The following is a 13,497-nucleotide window of genomic DNA, read 5'->3' as shown; positions in this document are numbered from 1 at the left end:
ATTCCTTACAACATCTAACTACCATGCAGAACTCCCATTCCTTACAACATCTAACTACCATGCAGAGCTCCCATCCCTTACAACATCTAACTACCATGCAGAGCTCCCATCCCTTACAACATCTAACTACCATGCAGAGCTCCCATCCCTTACAACATCTAACTACCATGCAGAGCTCCCATCCCTTACATCATTTAACCACCGTGCAGAACTCCCATTCCTTACAACATCTAACTAACATGCAGATTGCCATCCCTTACAACATCTAACTACCGTGCAGAACTCCCATTCCTTACAACATCTAACTACCATGCAGATTGCCATCCCTTACAACATCTAACTACCGTGCAGAACTCCCATTCCTTACAACATCTAACTACCATGCAGATTGCCATCCCTTAAAACATCTAACTAACATGCAGATTGCCATCCCTTACAACATCTAACTACCGTGCAGAGCTCCCATTCCTTACAACATCATCTAACTACCATGCAGATTGCCATCCCATAAAACATCTAACTAACATGCAGATTGCCATCCCTTACAACATCTAACTACCGTGCACATTGCCATTCCTTACAACATTCCTCCCATTCCTTACAACATCTAACTACCATGCAGATTGCCATCCCTTAAAACATCTAACTACCATGCAGATTGCCATCCCTTACAACATCTAACTACTGTGCAGAACTCCCATTCCTTACATCATCTAACCACCGTGAAGATCTCCCATCCCATACAACATCTAACTACCGTGCAGAGCTCCCATTCCTTACAACATCTAACTACCATGCAGAACTCCCATTCCTTACATCATTTAACCATCGTGCAGAACTCCCATTCCTTACATCATCTAACTACCGTGAAGATCTCCCATCCCTTAAAACATCTAACTAACATGCAGATTGCCATCCCTTACAAAATCTAACTACCATGCAGATCTCTCATCTGTTACATCTAACTACCATGGAGCGTGCTATCCCTTACACAACTGAAGAATATTATGGTTTATCCTGTGTTGTTGTAGGAATGGCTGTCTTTTTCCTCAACTCCTTTTCAAATGATTAAAGTTGGCACTATATGCATACTATAGTGTTGAGTATTGAGAATCTTCAGATCATGTTGTTTATTTAACTAAAAGCTTATCTTTTCTTAAATTTAAAACAAAAGAAGATCATTGTGTTCTACCTTTAGAAGAAATCACCTTTCGTTCTCCACACATTCAAAATGTTGAAGGTTTAGACGATTCTCTTCTACAAGATTTCAGTCTTTTCCGGCTCCATTGTGCTATTTACTCCAAAATGTTAGAACTTAGTTTTAGGGGAAGTTAAAATGCACAAGACGTTTCTAACTGAACAACAAAACTGCAATGGTTGGAAATAAAATATTAATGGATATAAATAATCAGCAAACCAATCTTAAGCTGGAATTTTCATTGCTATTACTAGAAGGTTTGTTCACCTGATCTTTGGTAAACTATCCTTGTAAAGGATCCAAGTGTCAAAACAGACTGAGTATTTCAGGAGTCTTGAGATAATTAGGTGTATTTTGTTGTTACTCTTATAATGTAATTCATCTTCCATACATTTATTGCCAGCATAATTTCGTGTGCCATTACTGGAGTGATTATAATTGATATCAGATGAGTACATCACTTACAGTCTTATTGTGAGGAAATTTTGATGCTGCAAGACAATTTACGTGGTAAACAGTTACTTCTTGGTCCCATACACATGTACAAATACAAGCAAGATGGATTTTACTAACAAAGGTGCAGAAATATTTTGTTTAAATAACTTTGATCTCATGAACTTATTGAGTTCCTGGTTTAGTTTCGTGATAGAATCCGAGTTGGAGTTGCACCTTTTCGTGGAAACAACAATCGTGACTTGTATTTTCATTCAGTGTTAAGTCTATTTAGAGTAAATAAATAGAATCCTAAACATTGAATATACAAAATAAACAACAGAGGATTTTAAGATAAAATGTTATTACATTTTTCAAGTTTCACAATTAAGTATTTAAGCTTCAGAACCATTATTTTGACAGTGATGTTTTTTTGATAAAACAAAATTGTGCATTTTCTTAGTTTTATGGGAAATTTATGGAAACTGTAATACCAAGAAAGTTTGGATTTTTATATGTTGACGTGATTCATCACAGTTTGGTTTCTGTGACATATGCACTTAATTTCCTTACTTACAAGGCTCTTCCAGTTGGTCACTGTGTCATGAGTCTGGTTGGTCACCTTGTCACGCTACTCCTCTTTAATGTTTGTTTTTTTTCCTCCACATGAATTCAACTGTATGTTAGTTGGCTATAGTAATCCATTTTTTTTTCATCATTTCACACAGGATAAGTGCTCTGCCAGGATTAACCTTCTAAATACTGCTAATAAGGCATTTATTTAACAACTACATTTTTCATGATCAGAACACAACTCACTACCAAGTTTGTTATTTCTCCATTCAAGAGAGTGAGACAAAATCAACTCATTAAGATTGTAAATCAAACAATATGAATAACTTGAAGAGATTCAATTGAATGTTGAATTCTTCTTCTTAAAATGCTAGCAAATTTTGAACTACAAAAAACTTATTTAGCACTTTATGAAATTTTCATTTTCTTTGTAATGTAGTTGCTGTATAAGTATTACCCATTTTAGTTTAAACATTAGATGTGTCAGGAAATTTTGATAATTGAAAATAGTTAACATTAATTATAAAAATATTTTAATAAACTTCAAAGAATTTTATATTTTTTCTTTAATTCTGCTATGTCTGTGGACTTTCAATACTAGAAACTAGGTTTCGATACCTATGGTGGGCGGAGCATTGTGTAGTCTGTTCATAACTACAGACAAAAGTGCACGTTAAGTAATGCTTTTTCATAACCCTTTGACTGTGGCTGTTTTAAACAAGTATCGAAATTTTGTGAGCTGTACCTCATGTACGGCACCCTTGCATCCAACAACTACATGATAACCATTTAATGCCACAACCTAAACATTGTTTTTAATAAAGAGTAGGATGAACTGGAATTAGTAATTTACCAAACATCTTACAGACGTATCACTGTTTACTGAAATATAAAGAAACTACACAGCAGTTTTCCACAACAACTTAATGGTTTCTGGTTAACTCATCTTGTAAAGTCTGGAACATTCACAAATGTCCACATATCCTCTATTCATAAACTTTCAGAAGATTTGAAAACTCCAACTAAGGTCTTTGTGTTTCTTCTACAGTTAGCTCAAGCAAGTTAGAGAGAGAACTTTACTGATTGCTTTACATAAAAAGACAAAATGCAGTTCCACATTTGCAATCAGGAATATTTTTTTTATATATGTAATTCAGATGGTAATGCACAAATGAAACATACAAAACTCTGGTTAAAAAATTCTTACTACATTAGTATATTCAGTGCCAGTGGCAATTCAGGTTTAGGGCTCATCAGTACTAAGATTTGCCACCCAACAGAGACCCATCTAATTTTATACTTGTCTATAGCTATAGTGCATGGGCAGTAATTACTTCTACCACCAGTAAGGCATGGGCATTGTGAAATAATTCTTGCCTGGGGCCCAAAGTTTCCTAGAACTGCCACTGTTAAATGTAACTCACAATCTAGCTGCAATTCTCTCCACTGGCACTGTTAAATAGTGTTAACAAGGTTTCTGACAACATTACATGATATGAAGTCTGTTGTGAAGCAATGGAAAGAAAAGCTAATTGTGACAGTGACAAGGTCATGAGCTGCAACTCAAGTGTCTTTAAAACAAAGAATGTGCTCTGCAAAAAATCTTCTGTAAGCTGTTTGAAAAATATCCTAATTTTTTATTTCTTTTTAACCTGCAAGTCTACATTTATCAACAAGCCTGCCAAAATCTGATTAGATGATAATTATATGCAAAATGAAGCAAATATTCAAATTTGTTGCTGTCATGAATTTCAGGTGATGTAAACATGGTATAATTATGTTAGAGTTGAATGCCTGTCTCAGTATATGGAAATCGACACAACAGATGTTCTTCTATTTTCAGCAATCAGCTGCTACTCTAGTCTGTAATGTTTGCTGATGTTACTCAGCACATACAGTTGCAGTTTGATAATGTTATACTTTGTTTGGGAATGTTTCAAATATGTTTAATTTTTTAAGTAATTGTATTTAAGACCAGTTCTTAAAAATTCAGATGCATCAATAGTCAAATTCACTGCACATATTTTTGTCACTGTTCATACATTTGCCATGTGTTTATTGAAAATAAAAAAAAATTGAGCTGTGTAATTATATTTTTAAATGAAGCTGTAAGTCATGGTTATTCTAAATTTAGGTAGGGGTTTGGAAATCAGTCCCATATAAGTCTACCATTTCTTATTAGGAAGAATGATATTATCTATATTCAATGTGCACTAGGTAGAGGGACACAGATCTGCATTGCACTCTTTTGTAAGTAGTACCGAATATTTACTAATTAACTTGCACAGTTATTCACTGTGAATGAATATACTGTTTCACTAGTTCTTTTGTTTTCATTTGCTTTTGGAAATTTATTGATTCTTTGCATGCACTTGTGAATGATGGTAGCTGGTAACATGTTTTATAGGTGAGACACACGTTATACATGGCTACAGTTTGAACTAACTGAAATCAATGTGTACACTTCCACCAGCAATGTCTTGCCTGAACAGCATCTGTTTCTCATTTTCTAGTTAAACAATATGTGGCTTGTATGAGCCATTCCTGCTGCAAAAGCAAAGTAAGAAACCATTCTGGTACACACAGTATTCTTAGTTTTAAAGAATTTACTGTTTTCTTTAGCAAAAATATTAAGTCATAATTTTAGCTTTAGTAGCACTATATCTGTGATTTATTACATTGTCATAAATTATTGTAACTGAAATATACTAAATACAGTGTCAGATTTAAGTGTTTAGATTAAATTTGTTTATGTGGCAATCATTTTTTGAGGCAGTGTCTCACCTAATGAGATACTTTTAAGTTTAGAAATCTCTGTATTTAAATGCCACAACAGTACTTTTGCAAGTATAAACCCTAACCTTACCAATTTCCAAACATAATTAAAATTCATATAATTCCAGCATTTTACATTCTCTTCATTGATTGAAATTGTCTTAATCCTGTTTTGATAAACTGAAAATAGGCTAAAATTACATCATGAGAAGCAGGTTTTAAATTTTACAAATAAACATATATTCTTGCCCAACTGATACTGCTAATAAATTTCCAAATCAAAACTTTCCAATAAGATTGTTTGCACTACATTGCAATATTTGTTTAACTGTTTTCAGTAGTCGTGTGTTTCATCTACGTTTTCTTTCTTTTTTTACAAGCTGTTTCATAATTATTTAACGACACTAGCAAATACATTTTAATATTTTATTCACATGTCAAACATATTTTCAAACATCAAACAGAATTGCAAACACGTATTACCTGTAAAATGTAAAAAGTCTAGAAATGTATAAATGTTAAAATCCTAACACAATATAGCCACATCCTTTCTTATCACTGCTGAATGAGTACCTTCAAGTTCAGTCACTTCGGTGCCCGTTACAGCTGCATCCATGTGTCACTGAAGAACTGTACTTGAAAACCTGCTTCATCCAAAATAGTGAAATGCACACACACACACACACACTCACACATACTCATGTAGATGCGTACCTGCTCTCTGTGCCCAGTAAACTCTGGCTTCTGTTTGAAAACAAACAGCTATACTTCCAAGTCCTTAGGCTCAGATCACTATATCTTCATGCATGTACCTGTGAAACTTGCTGTACAATGTTTACAGGTTCTTCTTCCAACCACAAAGTTTGAATAAGATCATTTCACAGTACATTTCAAACATCCATCTTATAGAACCTGTTTATAAGTGGCACTCATCAGGAAATTATTTTCATTGACTGTCTATTTCCTGTCGGTTAAAGATCAAGTGGTTTTTTCTCTTCTGTTCACATTAATTTAGCAACAAGATTACATAAATCTTACCTACCTTAAATCTATAAATTAAAATTTAACACAGTTGTTATGAATCGGTGAAGTACATATACAAATACACCTACAATATCTTACTCTAATTTATCCGTTTCTTTGTAAAGTAATATCTAATTTTCCATCATATGTATCTGGAAACCTAACACATTTTTGAAAGACCAAATTCCAATCGTACCTCTTAAAAAAAGCAAGAAAAAGGCATAATTAGGCAATCCAATGATAACTTGCATGTCTAATAGTGAGTAGTGTGGTTTAGGAGATGGGTATCTGAGTATGGCCTACCTAATTTTAGCATGGTAATACATAGGACAAGTATTTATTTAATCAAAATTAAGTAATTTAGATTCTTTATTTTTTTTTACATTGAGAAAATTTAATTTGTATATATATGTCACCAATTTTAAATACCAAACAACATATTGCTTGTTAGATAATTGTTCTAAACGTTTTGTGTATGTTATAAAGAAGAATAATGAAAATTATTTGAACTTTATTAAAATAAAATCTTACTGTCAAGTGCAGGTCAGAGCTTGCTGGTAATATCTGCTTTAATCAAATATCAAGAAATTGTATTTAATCTTCTCAAAGAAAAAAAGTCTACTCTCTAATAATTACCTAAAAATAAAACTTAGAAAAATCTTTTATCATTAGATGATAGGACATCACTGGCATTATGAATGACAACAAATTAATTTTTTCATTCAACACTTTATGTTTAGCTTTATGTACATTAAAAATGGCTAATAAATGCTGATTATCTCATGTTGTCTGTAAAAGTAAAATGCTGAGTATAAAAACTATTTAGTCTGTAGTAATTGGTCATTTGTAATAAAAATACAGCTTTCAAATTATCTTATTTAGACCTGACCTGTATGTTTATAAAATAATCTCTTAAACCTTTTGAATTATAATACATAGGAGAATACACCTACACTTGCAACATTCATATACTCATGTTGAATATTTTTAGCTGAAGTATCTTAAGCCTATATGACACATTGGATACACTAACAAATATCTATTTTTAATAAATACTGAACAAGGACTGAAATATGATTATGTTTAGTATTAATGAAATTCATAGTAAATTTATGTAACAATCTATCTAGAGACATAAAATATAAAATTCACACAAATATTCACATACATCATTCATCTATACTTATAAAATTCATGTGCAAAGACAATTAACAATTCTTAAATCTAAGTAATATGTAATAAGATTATTCGTTATTATCCTGAAAACACAGAATAAAAAAACAAATCTATAAATAATTGATTGGGAAGGTAATCTTAAGACTAACCTTGCCAGCAGTAGTAGCTGTAACTATAATATCACGACCACAATGACTCATCCTACAAGTATGTTGGCCTTCAAGGCTTTTAATGTTGGAATTATTTTGTGAACTCTTTTACACTTTAAACCTGATATGTACAGTTGATAAAAACTGAAATACACATACACGTGAAATACATTTCAAAATGAATACAAAATGTTTTTACTTTGGCATTAGTGCCTTTTAAAATAAAAACCTCACTAAATTTAACAGGTTAAATGTATTTTGGTAAACCATTTTCCTTATCACTCACAGTACATTTTAAGTTAAAAGTCAGAATTACAACTGACATAAAATCTAAATTGGGTTTTATCTTATCTTAATAGTACTATATGGTTAGTTTTTTTATTGAAATACTGTTGATTCGATAGCAGTGAAGGAAACTACAACTTAGCAGTACCAAATAAACATCATTTAAATTCATTAACTTATTATTAGGATAACTAAATAATTACAATCACTGATGCACGTTATGCGAAAAGATTACTCCATAAACTTAACAAATCCAACTATCAATTAATAAACAAATACGATATAGCAACTGAACAGGACCTGGTACACCTCAGTGTAATATTTCAGAGTTCACAAACAGTTGAACTGATAATTATGGAACCTTTTTTTTTTTAATCTATCAAAACCAGTTAGCACCCCATACAGTAAATTTTTATAAATTTACTATACAGTATTAAAATAGAACATTAAACAGTAATTCCATGTCTTTATTGAAAGATCTTCAAAAAGTTTTGTGGAAATTTTGTGTATCTGGAAAGTTATTTTATGTTAAGGCATAATTAATCTTTTTAAAACAATCTGCAAAGATATTTACATAAATTCTATCATAAAATATTATCAGTTGCCACATCTTTCAGTTTAAAGTATAATTACAAGTTTAAGAGAAATATTTTGAACAATCTGAAAAACGTTCTTTACTTAAGTTAGATGCAAACTGATTTATGTTAGCAGTGTCTTTTTATTAAGAAAATATATTCAAGTTTTGAAATAAATTTTTCTCCAAGTCATTTGAAGTAGTGTGAAAATTGTTATTAAGCCACCATAGTACCATTATTTCCTTCTACATTGCTAGAAATCGACTTAGGCCTATGTAGGAAACAATCTGAATTAGAACTTGAAATGTAATTTACCTTAATCTTAAAATTAATTTAGCTTAATGGTATTTGAACTATCCTTAATAGCAAGTGGCAGAGACCTCTAAAGAACCTAGTAATAAAGTCTTAGGAGCCATAATTTTCTGAGAGGCATAAAATAGTAATTGCACTAATTTTATAAATTATCTACCAATGTACATGTTGTAACATACAACTACAATCTTCAGATAAAATACTATCAAAATAAAAGAAAACCAACTTTTGATTTGGATTCATGCATACTTAGATATTCAGTTCCACATTGGAGGGTGGGGGAGTGGGCTGTATCATCCTCTTCACTAACTTTTTTTCAATCTGACAAATTAGCTTATTCAATAGCCAGGATAGTAACTGTTTTCAAGACTTCTCGGAAAGCAGAAGGCCAGAATGTATCTGTCTGATAGCTTATTGGAGACAGGTAAATGAGGCCCATTTCATTTCAGTTAAATCTCTAGTCAGTTAGTCTATCCATTAATTTTGTGCAGAATCTGATGAATTACTACCAAATTCAGGATGTATATATAATTCTTTAGAATATATGTAATGTTATGTTTCATCATTGGGTAATGTTACAGATTTCATGGTCTTATATAATCGTGGTAGCTTGATTAAAATGTATTAATTAATTTTTTAATTTTAATTATTATCATATACTACTTGCAACTTCCCCCAAGAATCTAGTCCGGGTTTGCTCTTAAATTTGTATATAAAAGCCTACCATTTTATTCTGTGCAACATGAAAACATGCTTAGAAAGATAGCTTATATTACTTGAATTATACCAGTTGTAACAGCTTATTATGAACTGGTAATTTGCAAGGAAAAAAATGTTTTTACATGATAAAATTAGTTGTTAGAAAGCAAAAACAGATAATTTTAAAATCTGTATTGTTGTGTCATCATCTGAGCTGTTTCATGTGGAATGAATAATGCTTCACTCATGACTTAGGTTTCAATGCCTTTTAAAGACAGACCTACAATAGGGCCGATGGTAAATGTTCTGAAATTCATTTTCCGTCATTGTTCTACTCACATTCCTCCAGATATAAAATCAAGCATTTCCTCTTCTTGTTTTTCTCCCTCCTAGTTAAGTACATGAATAAGGATGAAATGCATATCACATAATGATAAATAATTTTTTCATAAAATTGTTTTTCATATTAAGATGTTCATTAAATGAAACATATATAACACATTGAAGATTACACCTGAATACATACATGTATAATAGAATTAAAATGAAGACATTATTGAATATAGTATACTTAAATTAAGAATAGATTATAATATTATGTACTGAATAACCCATAAATACTAACTGAATCATGATGCTTTTAGTTATAATGGTAGTTCTCTACTGCTCAGCCTAATTGATGTTAGGTACTGTAATTTTGTCAAAATAGCCTCAAACAGTGGTGTGTGTGTGTGTGTGTGTGTGTGTGTGTGTGTGTGATTTGACCACACTGATGTACCTGAGCTGAGGTATCTTGAAACTGCACTTTAACTAATTGTGATATGTTATTTGTTATCCAATATTAGCAATTATTTTTATCATAAAGTGAAGAATACCTGAGTGCCAATTCTAACTTTGGAAACTTTTAATTTTAAAGAATAAATAGGCTTGCACATAAGTTGAATCCATACCAAATCTTTGAATTATTTCACTGTCTAAGACTTTCCAACTATAACTATTAAACATTTAAATCTACTCTGCAAATTACAATTAATGAATCAGAATGGAAACTAGTACAAATTTCAGAAGTTGGCAATTTATTTGCCAATTCTATAAAATATATGTACAAGTATATATTATAATAAGGATTTTGTGATCCAGATGGCACATTTTTTCATACAAATCCTGCCATTTATAATGAATCTTAAAGCATGGTAAAATAAATTATGTAGTTGTATAAAATAATTTAAGCCTACTTTTAAACTGTGGATCACTGTAGGTTATTGAACATCTTTTTAAGTTAAATTTTTAATGAAGTACATTTTCAACTTACTATTTTATTACAAATTGAAGCTTTTACAGTAAGGAATATTTGCTTCTGGAATAGGTGTGACTAGTATGATCCTTGTCAAATACAATAGTTTTAAAATTTGTGTACATGGTGGATCTTTTCTGATTACCAAGTTTGGGTTCTTTGTTCTCTCTGGCTATGATCAACAAAATTATTGCATCAAAGTTTTCTTACTGTAAAATCTGGAACTTATAATAAAATGATACAGAATCGACAAATGCACTCAAAGTGGAACTTTTGATTTATGCTAAGAAGTATGTGAAAAGAGAAATGTGAAATGTTGGATAAATTTCTTGAAAATGATTAAACAAACTATAATTAAAACTTATTACAAAGAGAGAAAATGCTGTTATCACTCACATGCACACCATGAATTATATAACAGATGGCATAAAAAATACAAGAGGAAAATTAGAAATAACTGAACAAAGAAAGCGTTCTTTTCATGCATTACAGAAGTAAAAATATTAGAGATGTAAATTAGAAGTCTTACAAGCAATTTGCATTATTTTGTATTGATGTATTCAGTTTATTTATACATACCTCATCAAGGTCTTCTTCAAGAACAGAAAAGCTCAAATTACTGCTATAAGGGCTTTTCACTTTTCTGTCATCAGCATCATCTATTGTCTGTTCTTGTTCAAACTGTGAATGAAGCTGAGCCAACTGATGGGTAACTAAATCTGGTTGTTGCAAATCTAAAAGAGCCTTCAGATCCTTCTTCAGCACATCTTCCATCTGTTTCTCTGGCAGCTGATAGCGGTACACTACTTCTGAACTCAGACAGACACGTTCCAGCCATGGTGGATCTTTTCTGATTACTCTATTTGGTGTCTTTGTTTTCTTTGGCTATACTTAACAAAAGTTAGGTATTAATGTGAAAACTATATTAAGACTGTACGTGTGTATATTTTCTTAATGGTCCTAATAATGTATTTCTTCAGATTATTCCTGTAACTTAATTTGACATCAAATTAGGTTCCTTCACCTAAGGAGCAAAATGGTAAATTTAGGAGAAACAGGTTTAAGATACCTAAAACTAAATGGAAATTCATATTTTGTAATCGTACAGTTTTCATAAAGATCAACACTTCAAATATAAATAATAAAATATTAGAGTATTTAAGATAAGCATATTACCTCAGATTTGCCAAAATGTAAAGAACTGTCTTCCTTTGGCTTGTAACAAGAAAGAGACAGTTCGTCTTTGTTATCACTGCATAAGGTTGTGGAAGAACTTGCCTGTTTAAGATGTATCTTGGAACCAGTAGATGAATTTTTCTTTACTTTTTGTTTTTGTGCTTCGCACTTGTTTTCTTTTGAAATAGCCTAAACAGGTATAAAACTTACAAAATATACACTCTGTATCTTTTCCTGTTTAAATAAACAAAGACAAATTACAATATATGTCACAGGAAGAAACAAGAAATATTCTGTGTTCTACTGTTTATACAAATAATAGTTACATAAGTAGGAGGAAAAAATAAATATTCTGTGTTTTACTGTTTATACAAATAACACATGTGATTGGAAAAACCAAATATTCTGTGTTTTACTGTTTATACAAATAACAGTTATATCAGATATGTGAAAGAGAGAGAAACAAAAATATTCTGTGTTCTGCTGTTTATACAAATAACAGTTATATCATATATGTGGCAGGAAGAAACAAGAAATATTCTGTGTTCTGCTGTTTATACAAATAAGAGATATGTATGAGGAAGAAACAAGAAATATTCTGTGTTCTGCTGTTCATACAAATATCAGATATCTGGAAGGAAGAAACAAGAAATATGTGTTCTTGTGTTTATACAATTAACAGGTATATCAGATGTGTGGGAGGAGGAAACAAGTAATATTCTGTGCTTTACTGTTTATACAACTAACAGATATGTGGGAGGAAAAAACAATAAATATTCTGTGTTATGCTGTTTATAGAAATAACAGTTATATCAGATATGTGGGAGGAAGAAACAAGAAATATCCTGTGTTCTGCAGTTTATACAAATATCAGATATGTGGAAGGAAGAAACAAGAAATATTCTGTGTTTTTGTGTTTATACAATTGACAGGTATATCAGATGTGTGGGAGCAGGAAACAAGGAATATTCTGTGTTGTGCTGTTTATAGAAATAAAAGTTATATCAGATATGTGGGAGGAAGAAACAAGAAATATTCTGTGTTCTGCTGTTCATACAAATAACTGATATATGGGAGGAAGAAAAAAGAAATATTCTGTGTTCTGGTGTTTATACAAATAACAGTTATATCAAATATGTGGAAGAAAGAAATAAGACATATTCTGTGTTCTGATGTTTATAGAAATAACAGTTATATCAGATATGTGGGAGGAAGAAACATGAAATATTCTGTTTTGCTGTTTATGCAAATAACATTTATATCAGGTATGTGGGAGGAAGAAACATGAAATATTCTGTGTTTTGCTGTCTATACAAATAAGAGTTATGTGGGAGGACGAAACAAGAAATATTCGTGTTCTGGTGTTTATACAAATAACATTTATATCAGATATGTGGGAGGAAGAATCTAAAAATATTCTGTGTTTTTATGTTTATACAAATAACAGATATGTGGGATCAAGAAACAAGAAATATTCTGTGTTCTACTGTTTACGGAAATAATAGTTAGATGTGTGGGAAGAAGAAACAAGAAATATTCTGTGTTTTACTTTTTATACAAATAACAGTGATATCAGATATGTGGGAGGAAGAAACAAGAAATATTCTGTGTTCAACTGTTTATACAAATAAGAGTTATATCAGATATGTGGGAGAAAGAAACAAGAAATATTCTGTGTCCTGCTGTTTATACAAATAACAGATATGTGGGAGGAAGAAACAAGAAATATTTTGTGTTTTACTATGTGGGAGGAAGAAACAAGAAATATTCTGTGTTACGCTGTTTATAGAAATAATAGTGAGATATGTGGGAGGAAGAAACAAGAAATAT

General features: G+C 31.2%; 1 protein-coding gene across 1 annotated transcript in view; it reads right to left on the bottom strand.

Moving 5' to 3' along the window:
- Positions 1-5,390: 5,390 nt before the first annotated feature.
- Positions 5,391-13,497, bottom strand: part of LOC143227846 (uncharacterized) — a 78,349-nt gene continuing 70,242 nt past the window's right edge. Inside the window, exons 17-19 of the mRNA XM_076459167.1 lie at positions 11,668-11,856; positions 11,071-11,376; positions 5,391-9,586 (exon numbers count right to left, since the gene is read on the bottom strand). Of these exons, the coding sequence (XP_076315282.1) occupies positions 9,533-9,586; positions 11,071-11,376; positions 11,668-11,856 (549 nt within the window). The 3' untranslated portion in view covers positions 5,391-9,532. The remainder of the gene's footprint in view (positions 9,587-11,070; positions 11,377-11,667; positions 11,857-13,497) is intronic.

This window comes from Tachypleus tridentatus, chromosome 10 (genome assembly GCF_004210375.1).
Source record: "Tachypleus tridentatus isolate NWPU-2018 chromosome 10, ASM421037v1, whole genome shotgun sequence".
NCBI lineage: Eukaryota > Metazoa > Arthropoda > Merostomata > Xiphosura > Limulidae > Tachypleus > Tachypleus tridentatus.
The sequence above is the reverse complement of the archived record's forward strand: the minus strand, read 5'-3'. Positions and strand labels throughout refer to the sequence as shown.